The sequence below is a fragment of the Haliaeetus leucocephalus genome, unplaced genomic scaffold (genome assembly GCF_000737465.1).
Source record: "Haliaeetus leucocephalus isolate CR32 unplaced genomic scaffold, Haliaeetus_leucocephalus-4.0 Scaffold151, whole genome shotgun sequence".
NCBI lineage: Eukaryota > Metazoa > Chordata > Aves > Accipitriformes > Accipitridae > Haliaeetus > Haliaeetus leucocephalus.
The window spans coordinates 13,653,449-13,667,810 of record NW_010972587.1 but is presented as its reverse complement, the minus strand read 5'-3'; the positions used below and the strand labels follow the sequence as shown (position 1 = coordinate 13,667,810).

At 45.8% G+C, this 14,362-nt stretch overlaps 1 protein-coding gene across 2 annotated transcripts in view; it reads right to left on the bottom strand.

The window, feature by feature from the left end:
• ELK3 (ELK3, ETS-domain protein (SRF accessory protein 2)) overlaps positions 1-14,362 on the bottom strand; it is a 38,883-nt gene that overhangs the window by 2,242 nt on the left and 22,279 nt on the right. For both annotated transcript variants that reach the window (XM_010561902.1, XM_010561903.1), the window contains exons 3-4: positions 8,630-9,424; positions 3,129-3,251 (exon numbers count right to left, since the gene is read on the bottom strand). In XM_010561902.1, the coding sequence (XP_010560204.1) occupies positions 3,129-3,251; positions 8,630-9,424 (918 nt within the window). The remainder of the gene's footprint in view (positions 1-3,128; positions 3,252-8,629; positions 9,425-14,362) is intronic.

Here is a 14,362-nt window from a genome sequence, read left to right as displayed (position 1 = left end):
CGCAAAAAAATACTTACTCAATAAATAAACTGCATATTCCTAGTTCATGACAGCATCCTGCCTGTAACTTGCCTGCAGGGATGTGTATTGGCTAGTTCTTAACATCTGACCTGAGAAAAAGCAAGGCAAGTAGGTGGAATAAACTTGCTGCAGCATGAGGCGGGAATTATCCCAGCGGTAGATACCGATCTGGCCTCGAGGCGCTGGGTTTCTGTTGGCGTGAGAGAGGCAGAGCTGGATAACAGAGCTCCTGACTTCAAGTGTCTGGTTTATTTTTACCCCTTATCAGATCAGTCCTCCAACAGCCATCTGTGGTGTAATCAACCTCTACACGTGCATATAATCTGCTTGTAACAGGATTACTCTTCCACTAGGATGTTAGTCCATGATATCTGTCTTCCAATGTTCAGTTGAAAATCGTTCCAAGCAGTGCAGGCTCAGCAGCGTGCGGGGGGGCTGGCACCACGCTCCTGCTGCGGCCAGGACTGGCCGATACCTCTATTTTAACCGAACCAAAGCTCAGGAACCGTTGCCGTCGCTTCTGCCAAGACTAATTAAAACACAGAACTTGGATTACAAGCTCTTCCTTTTCTAGCCTAGGTTTCTGAAGTGAGACATGTAAATTACAATGTGTTTCTTCTAAAGCTAACAAAAAGAGGGTTGTGTGATCTCTGGTGTCTGTCGAGGCGGGTGGCATGCTGGCACTACGGCCCGGGATGCCAGCGATGCTGATGTCACGATTTCATCCTTCCCCTGGTTTCCAGCCCAACCCAGCTCTCTCCTTCTTCTTCCTGTTGCCTCTGGGGCCAGGACAATGCTCTTTGTTCACACGCCTCCATACAGTGGGATCTGGGTCTTGACCATGCCCTCTCGGTGCTACTGTCTATACAGGAGTAACAAAGAAAATACGCTGAATTTAGTTGGCACTTAATTCAAGCTAATCTGGTAGTCCTTAAGTTTGGCTGCATTTTCTTGAATTAACCAATTCTGTGCAAGTCTCTTGCTGTTCCAGTTATGTGGTAATTTCAAACTAATGATGACACATCAAAAGAAGTTTAATTACACAGCAGTGTGGCTTCAAAGGGAAGGCTTTCCAGGTAGGTCAATATATCACGGTAAATTGTGCGGAAGGAGACTGCAGATTTCAGTGATGCTCTACATAGGCTGTAAGGGTGTAGGCGTATGGGAGTTGCTTTCCCCTTATAAACATCGAAGGAGAGTTTTTTACCAGTTAATAAGCATCTATGTGCTCTGTGAGGGAGTATGCACATAGTTGTGTCCAGCACTGCCAGAACAGGCTCCTCCTCATTCATTAAAGGAGGAACCGTGCTTTCCCATAGGCTTGTTCTGGGCTTAGCAGGACCACGGAGGGGGATGGCTCCCGTCCTGGTCCTCGTACTATACAAAGACGACTGGTACTAAAGCACTGCAGGCAGTGCCAAGCACAGTGCTATTGTGAAAAGCAGCACACACCTGAAAGAAAAAAAATAAGGGAACTCGATCTCTCCTCCATGCACACCAGCAGGCAAGGGTGCAGAGGCAGGCAGGCAGCTGCAGAGCTGCCCCGGCTTCTAGCTGCTGGCAGGCTGTTGACTCCTTCAACAATGACCAAACGTTCTTTCAAGTCCCAGCGCGAATGACCAGGTGAAAGCAAAAGCAACTTGTGAAGCAGCTCCAGCTCCTTCCTCCATTCCCCGACTAGCTGCGTGGAGGGCGAGCCCTGCCCCGACACCTACGTGGGATGACCAGCAGTTCTCGGTGGGGTTGGCTGGGCTTCGGCTGTGGTTGTCGTTTCCTATTTGCTGTTAAAGTAAAGCTTTGTGCTCTACAGACTCGTCATCGTGGCCTTTGCCTGACTCAAACACCGTTTACAAGGAAGGCCCTTCGGGTTTCTCAGAAGGGAGAGCCAAGGCCACTCTTCACTTCCAGTTCCCGCAGGGGCTGGCCAACATAGGTCCGTACAAGCTCATTCCAGGCCATGGTGCAGAACCTTCTCTCTCAGATGAAATGTCTGGCTGCTTTTAACCACGGGTGCAAAAGTAAGATCTAATAGGGATAAATGAGTTTAGCTGAGTCACAAATAAGGAGCCCCAGGGCTCCATGCTCAGCTGTGCCACTAGAGATAGGACTTACTACCCCAGTGAGGACTGTACCTGAGCAGAGCGCTTGAGCTAAAGCCCAGCCGCGGAGTCGGGCAGTCCAGTCCCCGCGAAGGTTCAGAGGCTAGCACAGGGTCCCCCTCCTCTGTTCGTGTTGGCCCATCAATCGCAGCAGTCAGGGAGTTCATTCCAGGGGTGTCCCTGCATTCTTCAGCTGCTCGGGTGACCATCAGCTTCTTGTGCTTCTTGCCAATCAGCATAATTTCTTCTGTGACCTACTGAATTGGCTGTTCTGCAGCAGCTACACCCAGAGCTGCTAATTCCATCCCCACCATCCTCTTCCTAAGTCTCGAGCAAATGCTGTGGCCACTGTGGTTTACTTAACTTTTGTATTTACCACATCTCTCTCAAACTTTGAGATTTTTACTCTCCCAGTACCCATGAGAGAGGGGACAATGCTGCCTTTCTCCTGTTACATACAGAGAGGTCGTGCTCAGAGGTATGAAGTAACTTGGTTGAGGACACATGGATAGTTTGCAGGAGAACTGGAAATTGAGCCTTGAGGTTCAGAGTGCCCTTACTGTAAACAGAACTATGCCCTGTCTTTCTGAGTGAGAAGTAGCTCATTAAAACAGAAGGATAAACCTACACCCACCTTACTGGATGAGACCCAAACTGCTCTTGGTTTTCCCAGAGTCCATGTTCCACCACTCTCCTGGCTGGTCCCTGACTGGTCTGTACTCTCTTCCCGAAGCTCTGAGAGCTCAGTTACCTATTCCTACTGGAGTCCAGCATTTATTTCTGTTTCCTTCGTACAATATGTGTGTGCTTGCAGTAGACACTGTCCTGTAGGTTTGGACTGTGCTGCCAAGGCTTTGAAGAGGGTACAAATAAATAGGCTGCTCTTTAAAAGTGCCTGTTAACTCCAGTAGTTTCTTAAACTATTTGAAAAGACCAGGAGATGCTCCCCTGATGTCTCTTCCACGTGTACACTTTTGGAAATGAAACCTGTGCATTGGAAAGACCTACCTGGAACAGAGTGTTTGGTCCCTGCAGCCTGGCAGGACTCAGAGGAGCAACAGGACTGAGGCTGCTCCAGAAATGAATGCTAGACAGCAGCGGGCTTGGGGTCAGCAATAATCCATTTGGGGTCTGCAAGACAAAAAAACACCCCATGATGCATGCCTTGGGAGTTACAGCTCCATACAGTACTCACAATCCCTGAAGTTTTACACTTCACCTTCTGGCTCTTTCTTCCCGTGAATTCAGACATACAGCATGCCGAGTATACTGGCCAGCAGCAACTGCCCATCCAGCCCTGCATCCTGTCAATACTGGATACCTGCACATTTAATATTCCTTCACACACAAACTGATTTCATTTCTATCGCAATTTGCTTAAGGAAAAGCATAGTTATTGTTTATTTGAACCACGCTCATGCAACTGTATAAAATACCATGCATGCCCCAATGTCTGCAAACACAGCCTGGTCTCCTTCAGCATAATTTTCTACCTTTTGAAGGGAAGCAATTGCTTGAACTGACTGCAGCTTTTAAAGCATTAATGCAATTGCCTGTGGAGCCAAAAGAGCCACTGCTGGTCTTTGAAGTTTACTCCTCTGATGGTGCCTGTTCAAAATGGAAGAAGTTTCAAGAACCTGGCAGCGCACAGGCTGATGCAGCGAGAGGCAGGTGTAGGGGTTGGGCGGCCAGAGGGACGGCGGAGAGCACAGCTAATTGTTTGAAAAGAACCAAAGTGGCAAGAACCAAGAATCCAAGGCTTTTCCCAACTCGGAGGTGGCTCCTTCCAGGGCCATGGTGCACACGGATTGCTGGGAATGCTCTTAGCACTTCTAAAGCACAATTGGAGTGGAGGTAGAGTTAAAGCACATGCAAATCTCCATTCAAAGGAAGAATCACATTAATTGTTCTGTATCCAGAATAACTTTTATCTTTCCAAAAAAAGAACATGAAAGTGATGTGACAGTTTTGAACAAAGTATTTGGCATAATGAGTTAATCTCACCAGTAATCTTGATGCCAATTATCAAAATCAGTGCTATTTAGCAAAGCACTTAATGCAATTTGAGTGCACACTTAGCAAGTAAGTACACGTTTCGCTGTGTAGGACAAGTGCCTCAGTGCTCTGCTGAACTGGGCCATCAGTTTGTCCAGAGTATAAAATATGTAAAGAGAAGACAGAAGATAAGGAGTTACCTCCTTCCCCTAGTAACCAGCACATCATGCATTCTGGTACCTGCTAGCTTCCCACCAGGCCAGAAATACAAACTCCCACATATGGCAATTGCAACCGGGAGTCTCACTTAACAACTGCTTACGCCACGGGCTGTCGCATCCCCGTTGCCAGGACTCTGCGGCGAGCAGGCTCAGAAAGGCAGGTACCACAGGTCATGGGGATTTTCGAGTGACGGACGTACTATTTGCAAAGCAGTGCCTGAGGGATCGGCTGCGGTGTTTGAGGCTCTGTGCAAATGCACAGGAATACAGACCTGCTCTGACGTGCTTGCGCTGGAGTTCGCAACAGGGTCAAACAATTAGTTTAAGCCCAGCAAGAAGAGACGGGAGAGACAAGGTGTAGCAAACATTAAAGTCCTCCTGGTGAGTCCGTCCCAAGGTGTCTGAAAGGCTGTTTAATACAAAGAGCTTGGCTGCTCTTGAAGGGGACGATTTCTCTAAGGAATCTCAAAAGAAGCTGGGTTCACGGAGAAATGCAAAGGGAAAGGACACTGCCATCTCCCTTGTGCTGAAGGTGGTGGATCAGAAACACCAAACCCCATGGAAGAAACCACAGTTACGTCCCAAGGAGTAATAAACATGTGGTATTGCTGGGAAAGCAAAAGGTGTTGATGCATTGAAACAGCAGGTATGAGGGTCATAGGAGTACCAATGAAGTCAGGGTTTGGATATATTCGGGTGACAACAAAAGGGGCAAAGAGTGGGTGGAGGCCTGGCAAGGAGAAAAATTCTGTCTTGATCTCGTCAAGTGACAGCTCTTGTCAAGATACCTGAGAAAAAATACTTGACAAGCAGGCACTTGTGAATGGCTCTTTCACAAACACCCTCTTCCCAGGACCACGATGCTTTCATGGGGCAGGAAAACAGCAGTACCAGTGAGAGCACCCTTCCTGTGCCGCCTTGCAAGCTGATGCTCCACGGGCAGGCGGCTATGGATGGGGATTTACAAGACTGACAAAGAACACAACAAATTAGGTCAGGATAAATACTCAGAGATTTACTTACAGAAGAGCCTACTAACCTTAAAACCAAAGATGTAAGCAGCAAGACACGACAACATTTGACTAAGGACACAGTATTGTGCCAACTGTACTAAGAGCTCCAATGAGCTACGCCTCGGTTCTTTATTTTTTTCTCTAAGGAGCTGCAGATATCCGGAACTGAAAATGCAGTTCTTGAGAGGATCTTTTGAAAATAATGAAGAAAACTTGGAGGTGTTTATTCCTACCTTAGATACAGCCAGAGCAAGTCTTCAGAGAGAGAGGAGGTTTGAAACTGAGCTGTCCTCCATTCATCTCTGGAAGCATGTTAACATGCCCAACAACAGCGCTAAGCAAAAGCTCGTGTCCTCTGATGATCAGAGCACTAATGTCTGCAAGTTCTGCCAGAGCCAAGAGCCAGCCCAAGCAAGCCTCCAAACCTGTTAATATTTAATGCAAAAAGAGCACAGGGCCTCCCAGGCTTGTTCTTAGTATCGCCATCAGCCAAGCATCAAAACCACTAGAGGAAACGTGAGTGTAAACACCACCACAGCACAGACTATCCTTAAATTACATGCGGAAATTGATGTGTCACTTCATTTTCTGCCCTCACACAGCTATACATCTGGTATCAGATGTGGAACCCAGTGGGAAGTTCCTACTTAAAAAACGGCATTGTAATCTAAGCATTGGAACAGTTTAAATAGAAATAATGCATTGCACAGTTAGGATTATCTTAAGCAATGATGTTCACGGCTCCTGATTTCTCTGACAAAGAATGCATCTAAGTACAATCTTTCTTATCACTTCTAGCTGTCAGATAACGGACAAGTGCTGTCACACATACATTACTTCCCAGGTCATTTGGAACGTGCTGGAGCCTGAATGGTGTATGTGGATACAATACAGACCACGCACATGCTGGCTGCAGGCACACTACTTTGTCCGTAAGGAAACAGCATGTGTAAATGTTACAAATGCTAAAATAGAGGCCTGAAGAAAAAGAGTGAGTCAAAATTATATATCCACATTAGCCAAGGGAGAGCCAACAAAAATAACAGGCATAAGTAATCTGTAAAAAAAGCAAGTACTGAACAAAATCTAAATATCTCTCTTCGAAGCTAACTGAATGGAAAGCTGACATTTCTCTACCAAAGTATGGTACTGTATGCACTGACATCTTCAAACCCATTTTTCTCTTCTGAAATTGGTTGGGCCTATCACATGCCCTTTCACAGGGCTCCACCCAAGGCTATTTCTCGTGACCAGCAGGTACAGTGGAAAGCCATCTGAAATACCCTCTCAGGCAGCAGGACCTTCTCCAAACCTACATCACTCCTGGAGCAGGAACTAGTGTCTGACATCCTGTCTACCACTGGGATCTGATAAATCAGAGATCGTTTGAGACGTGATGCACGCTCTTTCTAGGATAATGGGATGACCTGCAGATTTCCAGCGTAAAATTATGGTTTCAGTTATTTTGCATTGTGGTATTACAGTTATCTGAACACAGTTGTTACATAGTTTTTATTTTATATTCACTAGGTCAGGTATTTAGGATGCAGGGTGCTTCTTACGCTAGAAATAGAAGGCTGAAAGAGAGGAAAAAAGCTATGTTGCTGTATAGCCAAAAGTTTAAACAAATGGACCCTACATGGGTGCCATCTGCCTCTTCTGCGATAGAATAACCTGTATAAAAAGATTTGTAATCACATTAAGTTGGACAACAATCATCACGGCCTTAGCTAGCCATCCTGCTAAAGGAGGGCCACAATCATCTACCTAATTCCCTTCTACGTCTTTCAGGGGCACTAAGTACACCAGTTTATAAACGAATGAGGAAATTAAATGTTCAAAGAAACAATTACAAAATGAGAAAAGAAATCTCTGTTCATACTGAGTTTTGGGGCAGCAGTAGATTAAAGCGAGCTTGTAATAACTCATGTTGTCATTGTGTCTGGTTGGCATCTGATATGATTTATTTGTCAGATTTGCTCCCTATGAGCCAAATACTTACTGTGGTTATACCACAGTTAGAGGTTGTAAGAGTCTGTCAATGCACCTCAATTTTGGTTTGCCACACTTCTGTTCTTCCTGCCAAACATAACTTCACTTAAAGGCTTTACGATGTCAAAAATGACAGATAACAGCCCACAAAATCTTCTTTCTTTGCGACACAACTTCACATCTTGGTGGCTTACAGGTGTGTCTGAACTGCAGTGGCTTTGCGCAAATTTGTGCTGGCTGAAAAGCTCAGTAAGAGCAAGTGCTGCGCTGGCCGAGAGGACTTGCCAATGCTCTCACCTCTGCCAGGCCTCGCTGCACTGCACACATCATCCATGCAAAACCTCTTCCAACAGGGAAGAGGGAAGGGGATTCTGGATACAACAGGACCCCTAGACAGCCCGAAGTAAACGAGAGCTTGTAATGCACACCTTTGTATTTATTTATTTACCGTTCAGTTGGTTTCATTCAATGCCAGTATTTGCATCAACTTTTATTTTGGGGTGGGGGGGATATTAGGGGCTGTTCCCCATTGGGATAATTTTGCTCTTGGATTTTTTTGTCTAATTTTGCAGTGGTAGTGTAAGACAAAACTCACTGATGAACACACCTGGTCATTATCTACGTGATTTTCCTCTTCTCCTCTGAACTGCTAGATTTTTTTCACAGACTTGCTGGAAAACGAGAACTCACCATTGACATTACCACAAATATGTGATTTAAAAGAACAGAATAACCTAGTGGTTATTCAGTAGGTCTGCACTGAAAGGAAGCTCTGGCAAATACTCTGTGGATCTGTAAAACTTTGAAAAAGAAACTGGCTTAAGAGTCTTGTCTTAGAAACCACTTAATTTGCTCCATATTCAAAAACTAATTAAAAGGTCGCACTGTTTGAATGGATACAACATCTAGTAGAGAAATCTAACATCCCACAATGCACATGCTCAGGTCGTGACCTACAAAAACCCTGTGTTTTTCTTGTTGGCTCTTTCCTGCTTGTTTTGTAGACCTGGAAGTTGGTTTGAACTGATAAGCCATTCATTCATGTTAACTAACGGCTGCCCATCTCGTTATCCTTCCAGGCAGTCTGTGAACTGTGATGGCTTTTCCCACACTCACGTAAGGAACCCCAGGAGGAACCTGCTTTCCACCCTTTGTTCAGACCTCTGCTATGTTTCCCTCTTCTCCATATGTTTTTCCCATCGGATAATAGCATATAGAGCTAACACTCTTGGCCACACAGAGGGAATACCTGGCTAAAGCAAGAGTAAAGGAGACAGGCAGGTCTCACCTGTGCAGTGAAGAAAGCTGGAGTCAGGGATCCCGAAGGAAGCGCGGGGCTGTTGAGGGCGATGGAACCGATGTCGGTGCTGGAGAGAACCATGGGTGGGGCGGAGATTTCCAAGCCTTTGGGTTTTTTGGCCTTTGGGGGAAGAGATGGAGATTTTGCCTTGGAGCCTGAGGAGAGGTTCAGAGGCTCAAGGGAATCTGAGTCGTGGCAGCTGGACTCAAGGAAGAGGCTCCTGTGTTCTGCAGGGAGGGGTGAGGTGGGAGACAGAGATGGCGACCTGGAGGAAGATGATGATGGAGATGAAATGCTGGCGCTGTTGGGTAGCATTAAGGAAGATATTTTAGCTGATACTGAAGAGCTGAGAAAAGCAGAGGCAGCTGCTGTTTCAGAAGTGGAAGGCAACGACACGATGGGCCTCATAACTTGTTTGTCTGTTTTGTTTGTCACAAATCTTATAACAGTCCGAACTTCTTCGACTGGTGTGTTTCCTTCTGACTTCTCCTCCAGTTTTTCTGTTTTGATTGGCTTGTAAGGGTCTGGCTGGTTCTGCAGAGAGTTGATAGTGAAAGAGGAGTACAGGCCAGAGTGGATATATTCATTACGGCTTGTGCTTTTCAGTGCTGACAAGCTGTGCTTGTGCTGATCCCTGCTCTCGGAAGGCATCTTACAGTCGCTGTCCTGCAGCAAAAGGCTCTCTCTGCTGATTTCCACAGCATGTGGATCCATTTTTAAAATCTCAGGAAAGGAGACAAACTTGTACACAAATTTTTGTCCGATCACTTTCTTGATGATGTTCTGCAAATACAAAAGCAGATGCTAGAAAGATCAGCATTTCAGAGGCACTGAGTACAGCAAACATAAGGGGATTCACAAGGGTAGGGGGGCACTGCTCCCTCCTCAAGCTGAGCAGGTGATTTCAGTGGGGTTCCTACCGCTGCTCATCCCTGCTTCATTCCGGGAACTCTGCTCAGCCAGGGAGACCACCCCCTGCTGCTCATGGTGCCTAGCAAAATCATCATTACTAGGTGATAAAGACCTACTGGTGGACTGTTTTCCTCCCGCTTCCTCTGAGGTAGCTTGGGAATATGTTCTTTCCAGTAAAAACAATTCTGCCGCCTTGCAGACTCGAGCCGTACCACCATTTCCATTTAACAACAAAGGCAAACTCCTTCATTTATGCCTCCCAAAACTGACACCAACTACCCTGAGTATGAAATACTCTTGGAATGTCTGCAAGGGACAAAACCACCTCACCCTCCCACTCCAGTCATTTACGCTCTCTTCCCAACTATGTCCAGAAGGATTGAACACAGTGACTGTCCTTCTTTCAACAGTCATGAACTATGTCTGTGACAAATGCATCACTTACTTGGATGGGTTGGAAAAGTACTTGTGTCCTGCTGTGGCCCCTGTGCTATCTCGGGGTTTGTGTTAGCCTCAGGATGCTCGCTGGTGCAAGCAGAAGGTTTTCATCAGTCTAAACTGGCTACTGAAATTAATTATTTTTAAAAATCCCAAACCTCTTAAAGGTTTGTAGAACTATTTATTTTTTTCTTCCTATTTGCCATAACAAAAGTGTCCCCTTTATGGAAAGAACTGATTCCCTTTGAGATCAGAATGTTTCACGAGGGTCCTGTTTCCAGTCCTAGCTCTCCTCCTCCGCACCCGGGTACGCTGCCTGCTCCAACACAATGCGCAGTATCCCCAGGGACACAGTGTGAGCTCCTCTGCAGAGGCACTTTATGGCACCAGGTGCTGGCCTGGCCTAGGAAAAGGACTGGAACATTGACCACCCTAAGCCAAGTGCTGTGGAAGACAAGAAGCAGTATTTCCTGAGATTTCCATAGTGATTTCTCTCTTCTTGAAGCCCCCAGTGGAGAGTTTAAGTCACCTCTGAAAAACCCTTTCCAAGAAGCTTCCCTTTAGTGCAGCACAAGTCTGCTGCACCTCCAGCTGATCCTCTGCAAACAGACATTTGCTTTGCTGTGGATATGGGAATGTAAATATTTACAATATTCCTAAAAATCTAATTTGTTTTTCATTCTACCACAGATTCCGAGACCAGTAGAGGAAAACATTTGTTAAATTGATAGGAAATGAAAAAAAAAAGAAAGAAAAAGGAATACAAGCATCATCCCTATTTATATATGGACAGTACCTAGTGCCGGGTGCTTGCAGTGCCTGCACTACACCTTTTTTTTGTCACAAAAGCAAGGCTCATTTTGGGAAAGAAAAGTCTGCCCTTGGGTATCAGAACCTCTTCTGTCTTTCAGCTGAGCTACTGCACTCTGTAATTCATCTATCTGAATGTCCTGGCATTTCATTCAGGCACCTTCTTGAATACAAAATTAATCTTACAAAGAGTCCTGGGATGTAGCTTTGCTTTACAGGTCAGGAGCTGTGGCACAAATGGAGAAAGTTGTTTCCCAAGTTGGTAACAGGGATCTGCAGCAAGAAGAAGTAAATTCAGCAAGCTCAGACCAAAGGCACAAAGCTTCTCTCTTCTATGCCGAACTGTACACATGTCTACCCACCTGGCGGATCCTGCAATGCCTATTTTTGCCCTCCAAAAGTTCAGGACATCTAGTTAGCCCAGAGGATCTCAGTCTGCATGAGCTTTAATTCCCATGGCTTTGGGCTTGGTCTAGATTTTTTTTTTGGTGCTAATTAGGTGAAACTTTGGATGGATGTACTTTTTCTGTACTCTCAATATTACATTCTTCTTTAAAAAGGCAAAACCTCCAAACTACTCATTAAAAGGAACACCCCAACAGGATTTTGGTTTTTTTTTTTAAAATCTATTTTTTAATTTAAAATAATACCTCCCCTCAGCTCCTGGCAGCTTTGAGTTACTGTTACATCAATCACTAGCAACTGAGATCCTACTTGGAAAATGTGACTCCCAGCAGAAAAAGATTACATATATATAAGAGTGGCGCTTTTACACTGGTGCAGGCTTAAAACAGGGGAACATTGCTATAAAAAGCAACCGAACAGGCTGGTGAGTTTATACTTCCTCTGTCGTTATTAAATATAGTCATATTTTAAGAAGGTCTCTCAGTGCGGCTCCTCTGACTCCGTAAGCCTGCAGCAAAGGCCCACTTAACGATGGCTGGAGATGAAAAGGATTTAAGTGCAGATCCCTCAAGCACTTCGCAGGCTTCTCTTAAACGCGGAGCCTGAGGAAATCTCCATCAGCATGTAAGAGAAAATAAGGACGCAAATTAATTAAGTGCCTCTGAAATGCCACTGACTTTTCTAAATTTTTTTGACAAATATTTGAAGTGCAGGTAAAAAGCAGCTTACTTTTACCATCACCTCGGTGACCTGTCAGAATTACTCTGAGCTGTGGACGATGGTTCAAACCACAGAAGACAGTGACAGGCATCATGACAAGTGGGGGTTTTCCACCCTCAGTTTGAAAGGGCAAAGAAGGCTTCCTTATATTAAGGACTGCATTTGCAGGGAGATTAGACCACTTGCTCAGCAGCAGGACAGTAACTGTACATGCACATTTAGCCCTTTTATTTTGTCGTTTGAATTTTCTAGGTAAATTCCCTCATGAGCAGGCTTGCCATCAGTGCTAGCAGCTGCCAGCTGGGCTGCAGGGAGCTCCAGGGCTGTGCTGCTGGGGAAGGCGGCTGCTGGGGAAGGCGGCTGCTGGGCCAGTGCAGCTGCTGGGGAGGAGAACTGGGCAACCCCGCCAGGAGCAGGGGCTTCACTCAAACAGCTTAAAAAAAAAAAAATAATCTTATCAAGAGACAACACTTTGACATTTAGAAAGAGGGCAGGGTGTTGGGAATGCCCCTTTTCTGTTGGCTTCTTGACTGTTCCTCACTTGAACATTTTACACTTCACACTTTCCCTCCTCTGTCCCCAGTCTGTAAAACAGTGACTACAGCAAACGTCACCAGCCCCCATCGCAAAGTGCTTTGAAAGCTGCTGATACAAACCAGGTACGGCACTGCCTGACGTCTGCTCTAGCACATCAGCAGTGTTAGGGAGCTCAGGCTTATTCACACTCCATCGCTTCAGACACTCTACGAGCATCTCCAAAACCAGCGTTACCCAAGTGCTCTGAATCACCAGCTGGAGGGATGGGTCTCTGCCCCTGTCCGGCTCCACAGACCAGCTGGCTGAGCTAGATGCCAAAGGCTCGGTAGCCTGGTTCCCCCTGCAGCTTAAACCAGGCTATAATGTGGCTGGGGGTTTTTTTTGTGTCAACTACGCATAGGCACTACTACTTTTGGAAGCCCTCGTGAATTACACAAGAGCTGTTTGCCCATCTCAACAGTGCATGACCTCTGGGTTTCTTTCCATTTTTTTCTTTCCTCCCGGAAGTTTTCCTGTGCATTGGTGCAACTCAGACTTCATTTCTTCTATCATGTGTTTGTGCTTTATTTTCATCAGCTCTGACTCTTACTCCCTGTTTGAGCCATTTAGAGCAAAGGTGTAACTATACTATCAGTGTGACACAAGGATTTTAGTGGCTTGGCTCAAACCTGTTAGCTAGCAAGTTTGCTGGCTGCAGGAGCCACTCGGGACACTGAGCTGGGAAATGGGACCCAGTTCCTAGTTAAAATTCATATTAATGAGGGGCCTCAGGGGCGGGATGACCAGATCGGGACTTTTTTCCTCTTCCCAGGAAGTGACCTGTAATTGGGGTGCATAAGATCTCAAAACTTATGGCAGAACAGGATGAACTTGTCTGTAGGTACTAAACGTCCCTGTTTGGGAAAGAAGGAGAAGGAGCAGAGCTGTAGCTGCTGCACTTAACTCCCACTTGGATGTGCTGCAAATTCCCTGGCTCCAAGAGTACCAAGGGATGCAACACGTGTAGGGACACTTAGGCTATGAATTCCTCAGAGGACGCTATGAGGAGGGAGCTGGGCTGCCTCCAGCTATTGGGAACCCTACCCAGAGAGAGGGCTGCTCACCCTCCAGTGCCTGAAGTATGTAAGCTGGCAGGAGGTACCTGTGGCTGCATGGTTTGCTCCAAAAAACGGGGCGTGTGCCCACATCAGCGTGCGCAGGCAGGCAGATTCTGTTAACATCATACTTTATGCACTTATGCTTATTATACTGTGTGTAGAAGCTAGAGTTTGTGAAATTTTTGATGGAGGCACAGGTGCTACTAGATCATGCACCCGTACTGACCTTTGGAAGCACAAGGCTCTCATTTAGCCAGATTTCAGTCTCTCCTCACCCACCTCCATCTGGAAGGCAAAGGCCATTCCTCTGGCTGGCACCTTTGGCCAGGTTCTCTGCTCTCTCTGCTGCAGTTTACTGGGCGTCCCTTTCCTCTCACATCAAACATGAACTATTTGTCACTTCTTTTGGGGGGCGGTTTCTTGGGTATTCTCCTCTACCCATCACCTCTTACTACATATCAAATTCTTTACTCACATATTTCCACAAGAACAGCACTCAATAACCACTTTTATGCCATTTCAGACAAGCACTTTCTTGACTTCCACACATCACTCTTGAAAGAAGCTCCTTCCAATTCTCTAATGCTCCTTCAAGTATTTCCTTATAAGACCTCTTATCTGTACCACTACAAAACGTATAGCTGGTACTCTAGCACCATCATACCGCTATTGTTTCATTGTAATATTCTATTTCCCCTGAGGTAACTCAACAGAAGACCTTCCCAAAAGTAAAATAATAAGTTTCCATTATCACTTTATATCCTGAAGTTCTGTAAGCAGACCAAGCAAGGGGCCCTCTTCC